We start from the raw sequence: 21,457 nt of genomic DNA on the forward strand, positions 1-21,457 counted from the left end.
CATGCACTCTCGGGGTATGCTCATTCTGTTTTATAGTTTTGGCAGCCACCTGGGAATATTTGCCGATGGCGCCCGCATCTCAAAGGTCCATTCTCCACCCCTCTTCTGACCTTCAGATTCAAGGTCTCTAACTACCTATGGGACGCCTCTGTGGTATTTAGGCTCGTTATAATCAAAATGATCCCATTATATTCCACCTGCCCATTTCACTCCCTGAAACCAGCTGTTTTCCTTCATTCTCTAACATGTTACCGAATGTTACAAACACACGTATGAAAACTGACATCGTTAGAGCCCTTTTATGTGCCAGGCACTGCTCTTAGTGCTTCACATGACTTATCTCATTGAATTCCCAGTAACCTCCACTACTGTTATCCTTGCACTACAGCTGAGGACGCTGAGGAGCAGAAGGATGAGTGAGTGGTGGGCTTGGGTCTGGAGCCCAGGTGCACCGGCTGTAGATCAGGGGTTGGCAAACTGTGGCCTGGGGGCCAAATCTGCCCCGCCTATTTGTGCATCACTGCCACGCCTGTTCATTTACATGTTGTTAAGGCCGCTTTTGTGCTGCCGTGGCAGAGCTGAGTAGCTGCAGCAGAGAACGAATGGCCCCCAAAGCCTAAATGTTTGCTCTCTGGCCCTTTACAGAACAGGTTTGCCAGCCCTGCTTCAGAGCACGTGTTCTTACCCATGACGCTAGTCCCTAGAAGCCTGTGCTCATCCCTTCACTTCTTATTCCTCAGTTTCCATATGCATTTGGTCACAGCGTCCTGCCAGTTTTTCCCGCAAAATGTGTCAAATGTGGCTCTTACGCTTATCCTCACCGCGACTGTCTGCGTTCAGGATCCTGCCAGCTTCTGCCTTGCTCAGTAAAGTCCTGACTTCCGTGACCTCCTTGCTTCCATCCTAGGCTCTTGATTCGTTCTGTGCCAATGCGTCTCAACCTTTCCCACGTCATGGCACACAGAGAAGGTTCATGGTATTTGTATAGGACACTGGGGCAAATGGATGTGGCTGCTTGGGGCTGGAGGTGCTTAGCTCAGAGTAACCGAATACAGTGGACCCTTGAACAACATGGGTTTGAACTGTGCAGGTCCACTTAGATGCAGATTTCTTTCACTAAATACATACCACAGTATTACATGATCCTTGGATGTAATAGTACCTCGAATACGGAGGGCTGACTATAAAGTTATACGTGGATTTTCCACTTCGCGGAGGGTTGGCGCCCCTAACTCCCATGTTGTTCAAGGGTCGCTGTATTCCTAAAATGTAACTCGATCGTATAAACTTGCTCATTATCTTGACACACCCATGACTCCGTCGGGGGAAGCTCCACTTTGCACTGTTGCTAGAGTTCTGTAAACCCATACCGGGTCCTGGTGTGCATGCCTGCATCAGAACCCTCAGTGGCTCCAAGTCCCTTCAAGTATGATATCTAGACTCCTTAATATGACAGACTTCTTATTGTATTTGTTTCCTAGGGCTATGATAATAAATCACCACAAACTAGATGGCTTAAAACAACAGAGATTTATTTTCCTTAGTTCTGGAGGCCTGAGTCCAAAATCAAGGTGTTGGTAAGGTTGGTTCGCCCCGGAGGCTCTGAGGGAGAGACTGTCCCATGCCTCTCTCCTTGCTTCCGGCGGATGCCTTGGTGTTCCTTGGCTTGTGGATACATCACTCCAGTCTCCGCCTCCATCTTCATATAGCCTTCTTCCCCATGTGTCAGTTTTCTCTTCTTATAAGGACACCAGTGATTAGATTAGGGCCCACCCCAATCCAGTATGACCTCATTTTAATTTGATTACATCTGCAAAGACCCTATTTCCAACTAAGGTCTCATTCACAGGTTCTGGGGCGACATGAATTTTGGGGAGTGCGGGGGGGTACTCTTCAACCTAGTACACCTAGTAACGTTCCAACCTACTTTTCTCAACACTTAACTAGCTCCTCACTTCAAATGTGTGTCCATACACGTGAGCCGATACTGCCCCGTCCCTGAGCACAGTGCTGCAGTTACACAGATGTGCTCGCCGTCTTCTGCAGCTGTCAGGCCTTTTGTGTCGTTGGCCCCACTCCTTGAAATGTGTCCCAGTCCCTCCTTCCCACCCTTTGTCTGAAACGCACACATCTTTTGATATTCATCTGCACAGTGACATTTTCTCTTTGTTTGCTCGTGGCATCTCATATATTCTTCCTCTGCCTCCCTCTGCTTAATTAAAATTATTTGCATGTTTGTATTTCCAGTTAGTTAGATTCTGAACTCTGTAACCATGTGTTCATTCAGTTTTGTATCCTCAGCACCATGCAAAGCACCCGGTGCATGATTCTTCACAAATGGCCCATTGAATGACTGGATAAATTTGTGAATAAAGAATCATCTTGTTTTCTTCCCTGTCTTCCCTCAGGTACAGAAATTAATGCGGAAAAAGCAGTTAGATGTGGCAGAGTTTAGCATCTATTGGGATGTCGATTGCACTTTATTGGGGGATTTGCCTCAGGTGGAGTTACAGGTATGATTGTGGCAGGGCTTTGTTACAACACAGCACGGCAGTAAAGTGGTGTAGTATTGTTGCCACATAAGGTTTTGTTCTCTGCGTCTCTGTTCCCATTCCCACCCCCTCTCCCTGCGTAGGCGTGCGCCCTCGAGTATGTATGCTTGAGGTACTTGCTGTGTCTGTAACTCTGAACAATATATAGGGATTTGTGTATGTTTTACATTTATAGTGTATTATTGATTTCTTTGTTTGCTTTTTTCCACTTAAATCTGTTTTTAAGATTGATCAGTATTGCTGCTTATACTTCTGATTCATTGCTTGTGACTATTACATGGTATTCCACTGCATGCACTTAACATACTAGCATTCTCCACTCTCTTAGCCACCAGTGCACTAAGCATCCAGATTTTTAATGAATGAAGCACCAGATCTGGTTCTTAAAGAAGAGCTTTCTTACAACATTTTATGTTGAAATTTCACCTTCGGTGGCATTCCTTTGAGAAATACTTAGAAAGTCATTATAAATCATTGGATATAAAGTATTACTGTTTGTGAAGGGTATTTAAAAAAACTCAGTTTAATCTTTTTGCAAAGAAATTGTAGGTGGTTTAAGTGAAATGGAGAAAAAGGACTCATATTTCCCTCAACCACGATTATCTTTGGCTTGCGTGCTATTGTGCAGAATGGTTTTTGTTTTGCTAATCTGATTAAATAAATACCGTGCATCCATACAGTGGAACAGTATGCAACTACAAAAACAAAGGCAAAGATCTTTACGATGAATAAGTAATAGTCTCTAAGATACAGTATTAAGTTTAAAAAACAAGATAAAAGAGCATATGTATGCCATTTGTGTAAGAACGGTTTAAAAAACCAGAAAATTAGCATTTGGCTGACTATGTACAGAATGCTTCTGGTGGAGTACATAAGAAACTGGTGTCATTGGTTGCCTGTGAGTAGGGTAAGTGGGTGGCTGGAGGATGGGAGTCGGAAGGAGAGGTTGCACTTTTTTTGCCTTTTAAATTTTAAACCACGTGGATGTATTACCTCGTGTATTACCTGTAAGAAATATAACTAAAAATTTTAAAATGCTAGAGAGCTTTAGATTCCCAGTTTTATCCTGCTTTTGGATTCTGATATAACATGCTGTAGATTAGACGGCATTCCAACAGGTGACTTGATCCTGAAAACATTTGCTATGATGACAGCCATTCTTGTGACACTCAGGAGGCCATGGACAAGAGCAAGGAGAGTCGAAATCATCACTACATCTTGGAGCCTGTGTGCGCGTCTGCTCTTCTGAAGAGAAACTGCTCGAAAGAGCCTCTGAGGTCTCGGCACACTCCCCGTATTGAATGTGATATTCATCTGGAGACCATTCCCTTGAAACTCTCTCAGGTTCCCTGTTTCTCCCTGGAACTATCGGACTGGTAACTGGGGTGAAGGAAACGTGTTGATAGAAGGGTCTGGATACTTCGAGGTCCCCTCGTGGGAAAGGAAGTGTGCGTGAGACCAGGCTGTGGTGGGTGCAGAACCCACTGTCTTTATATAGTTGGATTGGGTGGGGCTCAGGTTAGTTTTGATTTGATATTTTAAGTGCTGAACAAAGAGTACAAGAGAGACAGTAAATTTACGTACTTTACTGACTGTTCAGAGAGACGTTGACGCTGGTGCCAGAGTTTAGTCTTGCAGTTTGCACTGGATTTCAGCTCAGTGGGTTGACTAATATGACTTGTTCCTGTGACGTATATGTCTTAACTGAGCAAAAGAAACAAACCAATTCTAACCTAGTGTCTCTTAACCTCTAATAAAAAGTTGCAATACCGGCAAATCATGGAATTCCTCAAGGAGCTGGAACGAAAGGAGAGGCAGTTGAAGTTCCGAAAATGGAAACCCAAAGTGGCCGTATCTGAGAAGTAAGGCTTGTCGATTAAGTGTTGTGTCTGAAATGCATTTTCTAGCATGTTCTTTTTTTGTACCTAGATCAGAAATATGCCTCACTGTCTTTTACACATGGTTGGAGATAAAAGTACAGTCGACTTTTCTGGGCTTTAAAATGCCATTTCTGTTGTTTATCATCATTGACATGCTACTGTATATCTCTTTGGTGTCGCGGGTTTACTCTTAGGTCGAGCGTAGTGGAATTCAGAAGGTCCTCTCAGCCTCATTTAGTAAGGAGACTGGCATTGCTCTGGTGGGCTCTGATTGTGTGGTAAATACTTTGCAGCGCTCTTGAACCTACTTCCCTGTGTCTTTTCTCCTAAGTTGTTTGGTCAGCATTTATATAGGACACTTGATAACATCTATAGCAAAAATAAATCTTTTTTTATGTAGATGTGCTAAACTTGATGAGTCAATATATTAAAACTTTTTTTAGATGCTGTGTATTTCCAGTCTTCCTTGAAATATTCCATTTAAAATCTTTAATAGTCAAATCCTTGTTGATTATCTTACGATGGTATTTACTGTATAGCCACCTCTTGATTTTCTGTGGTAGGGGCTGATGTTACGGGTGATTCAGACCAATAGAGTAATGTGTTATAATCAGTGCATAAACTGAGGATCCAGTAGATTAACTTTCCCCATATGTTGAGGTTAGCCTAATATTATTTGAGTTTGAGGCATAAACAGATGGCTGACAAGAGATGTCTCAGAAGGGTAGTGATGTGTTGTGGATTGCTCTGGGTCAGTAGCATTTTCATCGCTTTTATTGTAAATAACTAGATGGTTATGAACTGTTTCAGCTGCCGAGAGTGGTGGTATTTTGCTTTGAATGCCAACCTGCATGAGATCCGGGAGCAGAGGACGCGCTGCACGTGGGACTTCCTGTTGCGCCGGGCCCGCGATGCCGTGTCCTACACTGACAAATACTTTACCAAGTTGAAAGGAGGCTTGCTGTCTGCAGACGACAAGGTGAGGAGGCTGTTGTCTCTCATTTCTCGTCTCCAGTCAGAGGGTAAGGATGTCTCTCAAAGGCTGAAGAAAAGGGAACCTGTGAAGAAATAAAGTCTTTGTTCGGGATCATAGTTATTACAGGATAAAGTCGGTCTTATTAGGGTGAGAGCTTCTTGGAAGGCCCAGCTTTGCCTTGGCAGGAAGCACCTTCTGTTGCTTGAGGAGAGCTGGGCCATGGGGTGGGAGGAAGAGAAAGGGGCCGTGGTCTTGCCAGGCCTACCCACTCCCCGCCCCCCCCAGCTCTCCGTGCGGGGCCCAGAGAGACATTCCATCTAGTCACTCAGGTCTCTTCAACACCTGATCCTAATTCTTTTCCTGCAAAGTCTATAACTAATCTCTGTAGACTTTGGCCCACATTTTCCCTAATCCCAATTGACTTGATTGACCTTGGGGTTTTGGAGGTAGAGGCTAGGCCGAGGGTGTGAAGTAGGGGTGAAGGCAAGCTTCTGTTTTAGCTACCTGCAGGACCAGAGACCCTTAGAACCAGCAGTCCTGGAGCCCTGGTGTGAAGCTCCCTCCCTGCTCTAGTCTATCTGCCTCTGTCTCCTGGGGGAAGGCAGTAGGGAGTGTCTCCTCGATTTGTTTCGGTTTTGTGAGCATCTGTTTTTATAATAACAATTTAGACCGTTTCCGGTATTTTGGCTTGCGTACTATCTCTTAATTCACTCTTTCTTTAGTAAATTCTTCTAAGCTTCCCTTTAGCACCTGTCTTAGCTTGGGCTCCTATAACAACGTGCCACAGACTGAGGGGCTTAAACAATAGACATTTATTTCTTAACAATTCCGGAGGCTTGAAAAGTCCATGATCAAGGTGCTGGCAGATTCGGTTCTTGGGGAAGACCAGCCTCCTAGCTTGTGGGCGGCCACCTTCTCACTGTGTGCTCACTTGGCCTTTCCTGGGTAGAGAGAGATCTGTCTGCCTTCCCCTTCTTGTAAGGCAACTAATCCCATCATGATGGTTCCATGCTCATCACCTCATCTAAACCTGTTCACCTCCCATGGGCCCCACCTTCAAATCCCATCACACTGGGGGTTAGGACTTCAACATATGAATTTTGGGGGGACACATTCAGCCTATGAGAGCACCCCACTGTGGTAACCAGTGGCAGTGCTGAACCCCTGGGTGTTTTCACCTCTTCTGCCAGCACCCCGGGCATGACCCACTCAATTTGCTAGTGCTTTTTTCACCAGTGTCAGGCATGGTTACTGACATAGAAACCTTATGAAAAGGATGGAATAAACCAGACCTTTTGTTTTGGATGGTTTTCTTAAAGGCACAGGCGAAGACATGGAGGGAGAGAAAAATCTAAATTACAACTGAGGTGAGCAAGTAAACACATATAATATCCTTTCTTAATCGTAGCGTATAAGAAACAGCTTAGGATAGCTACCTCTGCTTTCTTTTGCATCTTAGCATGTAGCTGGCCACTGCTGTTCTTTCCTAACTAGCAAGAAACAAATGAAAATGACCACTTTCTTGGTAATGTCCCATATGAAAATAAAGGAGCTGGAGGAGGGCTTCCCTGGTGGCGCAGTGGTTGAGAGTCCGCCTGCCGATGCAGGGGACACGGGTTCGTGCCCCGGTCCGGGAAGATCCCACATGCCGCGGAGCGGCTGGGCCCGTGAGCCATGGCCGCTGGGCCTGCGCGTCCGGAGCCTGTGCTCCACAGCGGGGGAGGCCACAACGGTGAGAGGCCCGCGGACTGCAAAAAAAAAAAAAAAAAAAAGGCGGGGGGGGGGGGCTGAAGGCCTACACACTTACTCTGTAAACTTGGTCCTCAGTTTCCTCACCTGAAGTGGGAAGAATAATAACTAGCCACCAGCTTGAATCAATTGAGGTAACACGTGTGAAGGCACTTTGTAAACCGCCATTGCTGTGCAAACATGGGCTACTCTGGCAGCACACGTTCTTCATTTCCCATTTTCAACTCAGTACTGTGTCTGCTCCCTCTGTACTTACCATTAGTCTCATCTCAGAGACCAGGTAGAATCTATCAGCGTTATATGGAAAAGCTTTTTAAACCAGAAACATAGCAATTACGGAATTAACTGTTTATCTTCATTGTTTCTTGGCCTTCGAAATGTTGGGAAACGTTGGAGGCCAGTTGGGTTCCTTCACAGTACTGGATTGGTTCGTGAAGGTGTCCCGTTTCTCTGGAGCTATAATACCTGTTTTGTTTGTTTGTTTTCACCCAAACCAGGAGGAAGTGTTTCGGATTGAAGAGGAACAGAGCTTTGAGGAATTGAAGATTTTGCGTGAACTGGTTCATGAACGATTTCACAAACAGGAAGAACTGGCAGAGGTAGGAAATCCTCTGTGAGAAGATGTGTTCTGACCCATTAGGCTCTGAGTGCCTCTGTGGGCAGACAGAGAATAAGCAGCGGTGTATCACTTCCTGTTTCTGTCTTCGAGTACTCACATGTACTCATTTTTGATTGACACAGAGCTTACGAGAGCCTCAGTTGTATTCTCCGGGAGAGTCTCCTGGAGACCCAGAACCCAGCGGAGGCAGCGGGATGCTGCAGTACCTTCAGTCCTGGTTTCCTGGCTGGGGCGGCTGGTATGGGCAGCAGAGCCCTGAAGGGAAACCAGTCGAGGGCCTGACTGCAGAGCAGCACGAATGCTGGACTCCTGAGGAGATCCTGGGTAAGGCAGGGCTGGCCTTTACTTGCCCTTCTTGGCTATAGTGAAAGGAGACCCTTGGTTCATAATTCATCTGTTATTTGTGAAATGGCCCATGCTATATTTCAAATAGAAAAAAAGTAGAAGGACTTCCCTGGTCAGTGCAATCGTTAAAAATCCGCCTGCCAGTGCAGGGGATATGGGTTCGATCCCTGGTCCGGGAAGATCCCACATGCTGCTGAGCAGATAAGCCCGTGCGCCACAACTACTGAGCCTGCGCTCTAGAGCCCACGTGCCACAACTACTGAAGCCTGCATGCTGCAACTACTGAAGCCCACATGCCTAGAGCCTGTGCTCTGCAACAAAGAGAAGCCACCTCAGTGAGAAACCTGTGCACTGCAATGAAGAGTAGCCCCCGCTTACTGCAACTAGAGAAAGCCTGTGCACAGCAACAGAGACCCAACACAGCCCCCCCAAAAAAAAAAGACATCAGTAACGGTTTGTCTCATGTTCATAGAGTGAGAGAGAGGAAGTTTCAAGAGATACTTGTTTGCAACTCCATTACTGAATTTGAATATTAATATGGTTTCAGATCGATCTGAGTGGCAGTGATTGTAAGAGAATTAAATCTGAACAAGTTCAAAAGTTTTAAACTCTGAGGCTTGAATACCAGTCCGGAGCCACCCTTTACACCCAGGCTGTCCAGTATGGTAGCTGTAGTCACAAATGGCTATTTAAATTTATTAAACTAAAATAAAAGATACACTTCCTCGGTTGACTTGCCACATGAGCCACAGTGCTCAAAGCCACCTGTGGTCAGTGGCCACTGTGTAGGACAGTGCACTGCATTGGGCAGTGCTGCCTTATAGTGTACTTTATCATGAATTTGGCATCGCCCCTCATTTGACAGTAAGTTGATCAGGGCCCTTATAAAACAGTTAGGGTCGTTTCACATTGGTGAATGAAACAGTCACCCGTGACTTTGGAGTTCTTCCCTAAAGGGGGAAAATAGTTAAGTAATGTCATAATGACTGTGATCAGTGCTTTTTAAATTTTCCCATGTGTTTTCTTAAAGTCTTTTCTTCCTCACATTTAGGCTCCGAGGAGTTTTTTGACCCCACTGCAGACGCCTCTTGTATGAACACGTACACAAAGCGAGACCATGTCTTTGCCAAACTGAACTTACAGCTACAGCGAGGGACCGTGACTCTGCTGCACCAGGAGCAGGGAGCTGCCCAGATGAACCAAAGTGCCTTCATGCAGCTTGAGTTTTCAGGTATTGCCCCGAGAGCCACCTGATGCTCTGTATCTCTGTGGGCACGAGTGTCCACTTGAGTCTCATTATTTGCAGTAGTTATGTTCTAGAATGTTGCGTGAATACTGACTCCGGGCTCCGAGGGGAAACACAAGGTTAGGTGCCTGCAAGCCTCTGGTCATCACATTCGTCAACGGATCAGTATATAACCTTGTCCTATGAGTGTGTGTGTTTAAAGACACCTTATTTTATTTTTTCGGTACGCGGGCCTCTCACTGTTGTGGCCTCTCCCGTTGCGGAGCACAGGCTCTGGATGCGCAGGCTCAGCGGCCATGGCTCACGGGCCCAGCTGCTCCGTGGCATGTGGGATCTTCCCGGACCGGGGCACAAACCCGTGTCCCCTGCATCGGCAGGCGGACTCTCAACCACTGCGCCACCAGGGAAGCCCCACCTTATTTAATATATGTTGTTGATTCATTAATTGAACTCATGGCCAGCGGCGCGTAACTCATGCCTGAGTGAAGCTTATCTACTACATGTATTTCCTCTGTAAGGCACAGCACTTCAGCACTGTGCTTGGGGACCCTTATAAACAGCAAAACCAAGGAACAGCACAAAAATGCAAAAAACTGGCACTAAATAGACCACACAAGGGCGCTTGTATGAGCTGAAACAAGAAGGCAGAGCATTGCCATGTTTAGCTTCAGCTGGGAGCACGCGCTTCAGGTGACTCGAATTTTTGGCTGCTCTGCATATGTCCGCAGAGCACCGTGAGTATTATTTTGGGGTTACAAATAAATTTTAGTGAATAGGCGAATTTATAAATATGGAGTCTGCGAATAATGAAGATTGACTGTATTTGACTTCTTTTTCTGAATTTGAATTAAAGGTATGTAAATAAATACCCAGATGTTCGTTTTCTCTTCTCACAAACAGATTTATTGCAGTTCATAAAATAGCCAGTTATCTGTGGCTTGTCAGTAGTTTAAAGGCAAATGACCAAAAAAAAAAAAAAAAAATCCAGTTTGTTTTTGACTTTATAATCTTGAGAGCTGAGAAATCATAAACTTAGTGTGAACTAGCAGATTGCTTGAATTTAATTGTAAAGTGCTCTGTTTAAAATTCATTCTGTTGGGAAACTTCTACTACTCCTTATAGATTTATATAAGATAGACATATATGTAGATAGGGTTATTTTGTTCGAATTTCAAGGAGAAATAGTTCATGATATCTGATAGTCTTCTGTAAAATATATCTTATACTTTTAAAATAATTAAGGCTATGATGTATAGTATAACTCTTAACATTTATTTTCTGTAGGTGTAAAACTTCTAGCAGAATCTCTTCCTCGAAGAAACTCCTCCTTGCTTTCAGTCCGGTTGGGTGGACTGTTTCTTCGAGACCTGGCCACAGAAGGGACTCTATTTCCTCTTCTGGTCTTCCCTAATCCAGTACGTACAGCAGAGGGATGGCTGATTCATCCAGGGTGTTCGTGAATTGTGGTCTGTTTTAGGCAACAAAAGTAGAATTAACTTGATTCATTCTGACATTTGATCATTTTGAGACAGGCTGATCAAAATCAAATTGGAGGTAGATAAGTTTTTTGAATTTGTCAGAGAGCAGGTGTTGGTGAGATTTATGGCAATGCCTTCTTCCCTCCCTGTGTTATAGCCACCTTGGAATAGTTGCTCTGATTTGGAAGAAAATGCCATCAGCACCACTATTTTCTGCATTTCAAGGTCAATGTTGAATGTCCTCTGTATCCGACAGTGATTTTCATTCATTCTGACCCTCAGTCACTGATAGGTAGTCTCATGTTTCCAGAGTTACAAAAGAACCACCACAAGTTTTCTCTATAGATATAATTTTTTATATATAATATTATTTTTAGACTAGAAGATCTTTGATCTTACTAAGTTGGCAAAAAAAAGATGGTCAGAAGAGTTGAATCTTTTTTTTAAAAATAAATTTATTTATTTATTTATTTTTGGCTGCGTTGGGTCTTCGTTGCTGCATGTGGGCTTTCTCTAGTTGCAGTGAGCGGGGGCTACTCTAAGTTGCGGCGTGCGGGCTTCTCATTGCGGTGGCTTCTCTTTGTTGTGGAGCGTGGGCGCTAGGCACGCGGGCTTCAGTACTTGCGACACGTGGGCTCAGTAGTTGTGGCTCACGGGCTCTAGAGCGCAGGCTCAGTTGTTGTGGCGCACGGGCTTAGTTGCTCCATGGCATGTGGAATCTTCCCGGGCCAGGGCTTGAAGCCATGTTCGAGCCCTGCACTGGCGGGTGGATTCTCAACCACTGCGCCACCAGGGAAGCCCAGAAGAGTTGAATCTCTAGCCCCTTATTCTTCTCATAATGTTTTGTCATGGGGCACTGGGGAGAGTGTGGGTGGGCAGAGTGAAAGTGTGAAAAGCTGTACACACTCAGTTCTTGTTGAGCAGTCGTTCATTAAGTGTGCTGAGTGCAGAGTAGCGCACTGCCCGTACCAGGCTGGGGAAAGGCACAGACTGGAGGGCTCAGCCTGCAAGTCCTCAGTCGCCTGGTGTCAGACGAGTTTTGATTCTGACTGTGCTAAGCAAGAGTGATGCCAAAGGGTAAGACATGAGAGAGCGTGTGCACAGTGAATTGGTCCCTCTCGCCCTGACCATTTTGCATTTTGTGTGTGTTTATCAGCAAAAAGAAGTTGGCAGAGTCTCACAGTCTTTTGGACTCCAAACAGCATCTGCAGACAGAAGCGATCATTACCCTGGTAAATTGTCATACGTTCTTAAACTCATTCTTCAAAATGCGATGATTATAGATCAGTAGTCTTGGTCAGCAGAGAGGGAGTGTATCCTGTCTTGTGCCCAGTGGTTTGCTGTGTGGATCCCTGTCTGACTTGGAGACTGCCTCATGCTCTCCCTCCACCCATGTGTGACTGGGGCAACTCTCAGGGCCTCCGGGTCCTGGGTTACATGTTGGGAATGAGTCCAACAACCTGGTCGTGTTTGAGGAGTCCTGTTGACAATTAGTCAATCCTTATTAGGTTTTCTGTTTTATAAAATTTTCATAAATGAGAACTAATTGGAAAATAATTGCGAAAATGTCTTTTTTTCCCAGAAGTCCTTATCAGTTATCAAGAATAAGATGATTATTTTGCTGTGTTCCATTTTCTTTCTCTGGTTCTTTCCTTTAGCTGCAGACCCAGATGACCCATTTTTTGAGATGCTATATGAGAGAAATCCTGTGCACAGCCATTTTGAGAGGCGGCTGAATGTCAGCACGAGGCCCTTGAACATCATATATAATCCCCAGGCTATTAAAAAAGTAGCAGACTTCTTCTACAAGGGAAAGGTTCATACCTCAGGTTAACTTTTTTGTTTGTTTGCTCTTATGTGACTTTCTAAAGACATCTTTCTTGTCGTTTCTGGGACAAGGGTTATTACACATTCAGGTGACCTGGTAGTGGTAGAGAAGGCCTGCAGAGTAAGTGGATAGGGTTGTCCTTAGTTACTGAATCAAAGTGGATGTCCTTGGAAAGTTACTCCTCTTCCAAGAGGAATCAATAGCCTTCATATTTTCTCTTTCTTTGCCTTCATTTAGCATGCATTTAAAATGCTTCCCATTCCATGAGGACAGTGATTTCCTTGGCTACCCAGGATATTTTAGGCCAGAGAATTTAGGAGGAATGTTCAGTTTCCTCCTAGATGACAGGATCAGTGGTTTGTTTTACTTGTTTCATGCAGCATTAAGTATTCCAAGGTTCACCATTGCACTCTTCTGTGTCATCATTGATTCACTTAGGCCTTCCTTTCTTCCCAAAAAAGATTTGAGACAGTATGTGCAGAAGAAGCACTTCTGTTTGACAAGGAAGTCAGTAAAACAGTGGTACTTTCCTAAATGTATCCTGTCTCTCCCTCTTCATAGCAATTGTTTTAGTTTTTGGTCCAGTTTTTTGAGTCTTTTCATTTAAACAGTGGCCATAAATATCTTGGCTTCATTGCTTCGTCGCTGATAGAATGTAGAAGGCATATACTACTTCTAAATTCCAATTGCTCTTTCAGTGTAATATGCTTTTAAGAATTTTGAAATATGGTTTGGAATCTTTCAGAAACTGGTTCTAGAAATTCTGGTAACTTAGGTATCCTTCCCTCACATACTGCCTTTCTCCACATGGATGTTTTGAAAGGATGTGCCTTTCTCGCCCATCTTCGCCTCATTCCGGTTACCCTGTATGGCACCAGGTCAGGCTGGAGTAAGGAACTGTTGTTGTACAGACTGTGTTCTAGCTTTGCTGGAAATCCCTGGTGAGAATAGAAGTTGCAGTGCTTTCTTTCACCCAGCCATTTGAAAATTCTGACTCTCCTGTATATTTCCCGTCTTGCAGGTTTTGGTTATCAGTCTGAACTTGAGTTGAGAGTGGCTGAAGCTGCCCGAAGACAATATAACAGACTGAAGATGCAGACCAAGGCGGAAATCCGACAAACTCTTGATCGTTTGCTAGTGGGTGATTTCATTGTAAGTAGGAGTAGTAAATACTCTTTTTGGGGGGCGGGGAAGAGGAAGGTGTTTTTTCTAAGTTCTTTACTTACATAGATAGACATGCTTGTATCAATTATACTGATTAAGTGAACTGAATCTAGGAAGTACTTATCAGTTAGCAAAAAATAAAATCCCATGTCTTGTACAGTCAGGGTTTAATAAATAAAAACAAATGACTGAGACGAGATCATATTTCTTCCTTTTACCCATCTTGGAACACTCTCCAGACTCATCTTTGTTCCGTTTTCTATACCTGACATTTTGTAAATATTTCACTTAAGAACACCCCCTTTCATGTACTGTTAGCAGAAGAAAAACAATTGGAATGATGCCCCAGTTTTAATTCCTGGGAAGGATGGTCACTTTGTGATGCTAAGTGACCAGCTGACACGAGGATGCCGTAAGTAGAAAGGGGGAGCCCAGAGCCATCTCAACAGTCCAGCAAAACTGGGTTTCTGAACACCAGACACACAAATAAACTCAAAGTGGCTTAAAGACCTAAATGTAAGACTGGACACTATAAAACTCTTAGAGGAAAACATAGGCAGAACACTCTGACATAAATCGCAGCAATATCTTTTTTGATCCACCTCCTAGAGTAATGAAAATAAAACCAAAAATAAACAAATGGGACCTAATTAAACTAAAAAGCTTTTGCACAGCAAAGGAAACCATAAACAAAACGAAAAGACCACCCACAGAATAGGAGAAAATATTTGCAAATGAAGTGAACAAGGGATTAATCTCCAAAATATACAAACAGCTCATGGAGTTCAATATCAAAAAAAGGAACAACCCAATCAAAAAATGGGTGGGAGATCTAAATAGACATTTCTCCTAAGAAGACATACAGATGGCCAAAAAGCACATGGAAAGATGCTAAACATCACTAATTATTAGAGAAATGCAAATCAAAACTACAGTGAAGGATCACCTCACACCAGTCAGAATGGCCATCATCAAAAAAGTCTACAAACAGTAAATGCTGGAGAGGGTGTGGAGAAAAGGGAACCCTCTACACTGTTGGTGGGAATGTAAATTGGTACAACCATTATGGAGAACAGTATGGAGGTTCCTTAATAAACTAAAAATAGAGATGCCATATGATCCAGCAATACCACTCCTGGGCATATATCTGGAGAAAACCATAATTCGGAAAGATACGTGCACCCCAGTGTTCATTGCAGTGCTGTTTACAATAGTCACAGCATGGAAGCAACCTAAATGTCCATCGATAGAGGAGTGGATAAAGAAGATGTGGTACGTATATATGATGGAATATTACTCAGTCATAAAAAAGAATGAAATAGTGCCATTTGCAGCAATGTGGATGGACCTAGAGATTGTCATACTGAGTGAAGTAAGACAAAGACAAATATCATATAATATCACTTATATGCGGAATCTAAAAAAATGGTACAAAAGAACTTATTTACAAAACAGAAATAGAGTTACAGATGTAGAAAACAAACATGGTTACCAGGGGGGAAAGGTAGGGGAGAGGGATAAATTGGGAGATTGGGATTGACACATACGCACTACTATATATAAAATAGATAAATAAGACCTACTGTATAGCAGAGGGAACTCTACTCAGTACTCTGTAATGACCCATATGGGAAAAGAATCCGAAAAAGAGTGGATACATGTATATAACTGATTCACTTTGCTGTACACCTGAAACTAATACAATATTTTAAATCAACTATACTCCAATAAAAATTTAAAAATAAACCCAAAAAAACCAAAACAAGAAAATAACTGGGTTTCTGACCCTGTGGCCTGGAGGTGTGCTGCCGAGATGCAGCAGTAGGTGGAGCAGTCAGTGTGGCTTCTTTGGAAGGTGCAGAGCCAGCTGGGAGTGTAAGGCATGGCAGCAGTGTTCAGAGGAAAATGTTTAGGGGTAAGTAGTGAGGGGCAGAGAGTTTTTCCTGTGTTCTGTTTTTGCTAGTGTTTTGGCACAAATTACAACATTTAGTACCTTCTGATTATCTTAGACCAAGAGGTTTCTTTTTGATCACATTTATATAAATCAGCTTTTACTACATATAATTTACTACATGTAGCTTTTACTATGTATAATTATATAAATTAGCTTTTTACTACATACAGCTTTTTTTGATAGCATTTATATAAATTAGCTAATTTTAGTCACAGGGAAGAACTGTTAACAAATTCATGAATTGGTCTATTTTTTATATTTCAAATGTCAAAGCTTATGTTTTTCAGTAAGGTATTTTGGCCTGAAAGTTCATGGTTAGCAATATCCATGAATAAATAAAAGTATTTGGATTTCTACTTTTATTTGAATTGTATAACTTCTATAATACTTTAAAGTATTAAGTCCTGTACATTTAGAAATCAGACCTTTCTTAAACCACTGATCATCAAAATCAAAGAGCAAACAACCCACCAAACCAGTAATTTGCCAATTTTTTTCTCCCACTTCAGACATTTGCCTGTGGTAATGTCTCAAATTGTTAAACATTTGGATCCACTTTTGTTTTAAACATTTTGCTTTAATATCAGAGACCATTATGTCATCCTGTGACCCTAGTGTGGCTTTCTGGAAGGCTTGAGCCCTAGCTGATAAAGCTGCCCACTGTCAGCAGTTGCAGTTCAAGGTTATTTAATCGTCATTTGTTTTATTTTTACAGGAGGAGAGTAAACGGTGGACTGTGCGACTAGACATTTCTGCCCCTCAGGTGATATTTCCTGATGATTTCAAATTCAAGAATCCCGTGTTGGTTGTTGTGGATCTAGGCAGAATGCTCTTGACCAATACCCAAGGTACAGTGTGAGTGTGAAGTAATGAAGACATGTCGTGGTAGATTGATGTGTCTCTGTGCTAAACTAAGTAAAGCTTAAAAAGAGAGGTATTTAACATTTTGTAACAACAGAGTTCACTTGTTACTTTTTTTTTTTTTTTTTTGGCGGTACGCGGGCCTCTCACTGCTGTGGCCTCTCCCGTTGTGGAGCACAGGCTCCGGACGCGCAGGCTCAGAGGCCATGGCTCACGGGCTCAGCCGCTCTGTGGCATGTGCGGTCTTCCTGAACCGGGGCACGAACCCATGTCCCCTGCATCGGCAGGCGGACTCTCAACCACTGTGCCAGCAGGGAAGCCCACGTGTTACTTTTTTAATAATAGCTTTATTGAGATACATTTGAAAATGTAGAATTCAGTTGTTTTTTGTATGTTGGTAAAATTGTGCAACTCTCACTGTTATCTAATTCCAGAACATTTTCATCATTCCCAAGAAGACAGTCTAAATCCATAAGCAGTTATTCTCCATTACCAGCTCTCCGAGCCCTTGCTAACCACCAATCTTTCTATCCCTATGGATTTGCCTATTCTGAACAGTTCACGTGAATAGAGTCATATAACACATGGTCTTTTATGTCTGACTTCTTTCACTTGTCATAGTGTTTTCAAGGTTTATCCATGTTGTAGCCTGTACCAATACTTCATTCCTATTTGTGACTGAATAATGTTCCCTTGTATGAATATACTACATTTTTTTATCCATTTATCAGTTGGTGGACATTTGGGTTTCCACTTTTTGGCTATTGTGAGTTGTGCTGGTATGAACATTAATGTATAGGCTTTTGTGTAGACGTATATTTTCAGTCTTTGGGGTTTGTTTCAGTGTAGAATTGCTGGGTCATATGGCAGCTCTGTGTTTAACATTTTGAGGAACTGCCAGATTGTAAAATGGCTGCACCTTTTTACTGTCTCACCAGCATTACGAGAGTTCCAGTTTCTCTATATCCTCGTCAACGTTTGTTATTATCTGTCTTTTGGATTACAGCCATTTTTATGACTGTGTAGTAGTATCTCACTGTGGTTTTTAATTGTATTTCTTGTGTAAGGTTTTGTATTTTAATAAATTTTATTTCTCAGTACATAATTTCTGGAATAGAGATTTAATCTATTTAGGGATATTAGGGACATATATAGAAAGACTCCTGGAAGGTAATTTCATTACTATTATTAGATCCAAAAAATAGTCATTGTTCACCTTGAGATGGGAGGGAGGAAAGAGAGGATTCATTGGATAAAAGAGATTGAGGAAGCTTATCAAACAATCTCAGCCTTATCCTATTTTACTGAAATATCAGAAGAGGAGAAGAGGGTAGAGGATTTGAGCTGGAGTGGAAAAGTTTGGCCGTAAGGGGAATGTGAAAAGGGAATTGTATCTGAAGAAAAGGATCACACAACCACAGAAAGCACCTACTTGAATTTATAAAACACAAACATGGAATAGAAACATAGCAAACCCAGCAATGTGTTTTTGTTGTCTCGGCACTGCTTGGGTGCAGAAGAGAGGGGGGTTAAGAGTGTGAATTCTGGGGCTAGAACATGACATATCGAGCAGTTGCTGCTTGCCAAGCATTGATCTAGGCACTAGGGGTATTGTGTTGAGGAAGGTAGAGGAGACCTCTTCTTTTAGAACATTCTAGTGGGGGGAGGGGACAAAGTGTACACATAGATGAATACAGGAAAAAGTAAACAAATATGGAGAGTGCCATAAGAGGGGTTGGTGATGGCAGCTCACGCAGTGCAGCTCAGATTGGGGGCGGGGGCAGTTTCGGGCAGCAGGTTGTTGGCTTCTGCACCCTGACATATGTCCTTACGTTAGCAGGTCTCCATCTTTTCTCATGTTCGTACACTTCTACTCTTTGTGTTTTGATTTCCAAATCAGTAGATAAGTTTATGCTGAATAAATGGTAAATACAGAATATAATGCTTGGAGTTTTCATCCATTTATTTTTTAAATTGGGGTGGTTGATTCTCTACTTCTCTTAATTCTTACATTAAAGGGAAGAGGAAGGAAAGAGCAGACATATACTTCGAATCTTCTCTTTTTTCATCTGCAGATGACTCCAAGAGGAAGAGTGGGGATGGGTCAGCATCTGAAGAGAATCAGTTTAGTGATGACGAATATAAGACCCCTCTTGCCACACCTCCTAACACCCCACCTCCCGAGACAAACAGCAGTAATAGGGAGAAAACACCTCCATTTTCTGGAGTTGAATTCAGTGAAGAGCAGCTTCAAGCACATTTAATGAGCACGAAGATGTATGAGAGGTACTCGCTGTCCTTTCTGGACCTCCAGATCATGGTTGGACGAGTGAAGGACAACTGGAAGCATGTCCAGGATATTGATGTGGGACCGACCCATGTGGTCGAGAAATTCAACGTTCACCTACAGTTAGAACGCCGGTTGATTTATACTTCAGATCCCAAGTACCCCGGAGCCGTGCTATCAGGCAGCCTACCAGACCTAAAGATCCACATCAATGAAGATAAAATATCTGCTCTAAAGAATTGCTTTGCTCTCCTGACCACCCCAGAAATGAAGACTTTTGACACTCAGATTAAAGAGAAGATTTTTCCCCAAGGGGGACAGCGGGGAAGTTTGCAAGACTCGGTGATGAATTTAACCCAGAGCATCGTGGTGTTGGAGCAGCATACCCGGGAGGTTCTGGTGGAGTCACAGCTCCTCCTGGCTGAATTTAAAGTGAACTGCATGCAGCTTGGTGTTGAGAGCGACGGCCGGTACATTTCTGTGCTCAAGGTATTTGGTACCAACGCTCACTTTGTGAAGAGGCCTTATGATGCCGAAGTCTCCCTCACTGTTCATGGTTTGCTGCTGGTGGACACCATGCAGACATATGGTGCTGATTTTGACCTTTTGATGGCCTCTCATAAGAACTTGAGCTTTGATATCCCAACAGGAAGCCTCCGGGATAGCAGAGCCCAGTCTCCTGTCTCTGGACCCAACGTGGCCCACCTCACTAATACTGCCACACTGAACGACCGATCAGCCACTGGTGTTTCTCTTGACAGAATTCTCACCAAAGAACAAGAGTCCCTCATAAAACTGGAGTATCAGTTTGTGAGTTCAGAGTGCCCATCGATGAATTTGGACAGCACTCTTCAGGTGGTTTCGTTACAGGTGAATAATTTGGATATCATCCTAAATCCAGAGACAATTGTGGAGCTGATTGGTTTTCTTCAAAAATCCTTTCCCAAGGAAAAAGATGATTTGAGTCCTCAACCTTTAATGACTGATTTCGAAAGAAGCTTTAGGGAACAAGGAACTTACCAATCTACATATGAACAAAACACCGAGGTTGCAGTGGAAATCCACAGACTTAACCTGCTGCTCCTTCGGACAGTGGGAATGGCAAATGGAGAGAAATATGGCAGAAAAATTGCAACGGCAAGTATAGGTGGCACCAAAGTTAACGTCTCCATGGGCAGCACATTTGACATGAACGGTTCTCTTGGCTGTTTGCAGCTTATGGATTTAACACAGGAGAATGTTAAGAACCAATATGTTGTCAGCATTGGGAATTCCATAGGCTATGAAAATATCATCAGTGATATTGGCTACTTTGAATCTGTATTTGTCAGAATGGAAGATGCAGCCCTCACTGAAGCTCTGAGTTTCACCTTTGTTGAGAAATTTAAACAGGAATGTTTTCTCAACCTCAAGATGGCTTCCTTGCATTACAACCACTCTGCTAAATTTTTGAAGGAGTTGACATTGTCCATGGATGAGCTGGAAGAAAATTTTCGAAATATGCTGAAAAGCGCAGCCACCAAAGTCACCACAGTCCTAGCCACCAAGACGGCCGAGTACACTGAGATGGTATCACTCTTTGAAACTCCAAGGAAGGCCCGGGAATCCTTTATCTTAGAAGAAAATGAAACATATGGGTTTGGCCTAGGTGCATCTCATTCCGACACTGTAAAGCTAATCTTGAACATAAACATTGAATCACCAGTTGTTTCTATCCCTCGGAAACCTGGGAGTCCTGAGTTGTTGGTAGGACACTTGGGACAGATATTCATCCAGAATTTTGTAGCAGGAGATGATGAATCCAGAAGTGACCGTCTGCAAGTGGAAATCAAAGACATTAAATTATATTCTTTGAATTGTACCCAGTTGGCAGGCAGAGAGGGCCCTGGGCCTGAAGTGAGCCGGGCGTTTTGCCCTCCTTCTGGGTCTGCCAGTGCCAATAGTCAAGAGGAAGCTCATTTCACTCGACATGATTTCTTTGAATCTTTGCATAGAGGTCAAGGTGAGGAGTGTGTATCTTTTGTCTCATTTTGTTTAAAGATTCCAAACCCAGCTCGTGTAGATAGTACTTGGCTTAAAATAACTACAAAAACCTTTCTTTTAGAATTATCCCTGGTTAATATTTAAGAAATCAAAATAGAATTTTATTAGAATGCTTCATATTAGGTTGGTATGTTTGCAACTTTTTCCATTGATTACCATATTTGGCAAAATAAGATTTTTTTTTTTTTTAAGTGGACCTATTGGGTGAGTGTTCATTCACAGGGATTCAGTGGGTGGATTCTGTTAGAGTATTATGTAATTTGGTCAAATGCATCTGATTTTTTTCATTCCTAAGCTGTAGATCTTTCCTAGTTAAATATCGTAGTCTAAGGCAGCTGGAGGGATTGACAGAAATAGAATATGAAACTTAGTCTCTGGATGTTATGTTCTCCTTTGAGTATCCTGTCATCTTCTGTAATGGTTTGGTCCAGGGTTTTAGGAATAAAATGCCAGTTTGTGTTCTCGATCTGATCTG

General features: G+C 42.9%; 1 protein-coding gene across 2 annotated transcripts in view; it reads left to right on the plus strand.

Moving 5' to 3' along the window:
* The window catches only part of VPS13D (vacuolar protein sorting 13 homolog D), a 239,477-nt gene that overhangs the window by 11,709 nt on the left and 206,311 nt on the right, over positions 1–21,457 (plus strand). For both annotated transcript variants that reach the window (XM_065885784.1, XM_065885795.1), the window contains exons 6-18: positions 2,409–2,513; positions 3,726–3,896; positions 4,314–4,414; positions 5,243–5,411; positions 7,655–7,756; positions 7,899–8,100; positions 9,173–9,352; positions 10,652–10,782; positions 12,002–12,077; positions 12,504–12,674; positions 13,695–13,825; positions 16,507–16,639; positions 18,728–20,941. In XM_065885784.1, coding sequence (XP_065741856.1) covers positions 2,409–2,513; positions 3,726–3,896; positions 4,314–4,414; positions 5,243–5,411; positions 7,655–7,756; positions 7,899–8,100; positions 9,173–9,352; positions 10,652–10,782; positions 12,002–12,077; positions 12,504–12,674; positions 13,695–13,825; positions 16,507–16,639; positions 18,728–20,941 — 3,886 coding nt within the window. The remainder of the gene's footprint in view (positions 1–2,408; positions 2,514–3,725; positions 3,897–4,313; positions 4,415–5,242; positions 5,412–7,654; positions 7,757–7,898; positions 8,101–9,172; positions 9,353–10,651; positions 10,783–12,001; positions 12,078–12,503; positions 12,675–13,694; positions 13,826–16,506; positions 16,640–18,727; positions 20,942–21,457) is intronic.

The sequence above is a fragment of the Phocoena phocoena genome, chromosome 1 (assembly GCF_963924675.1).
Source record: "Phocoena phocoena chromosome 1, mPhoPho1.1, whole genome shotgun sequence".
NCBI classification, from domain to species: domain Eukaryota; kingdom Metazoa; phylum Chordata; class Mammalia; order Artiodactyla; family Phocoenidae; genus Phocoena; species Phocoena phocoena.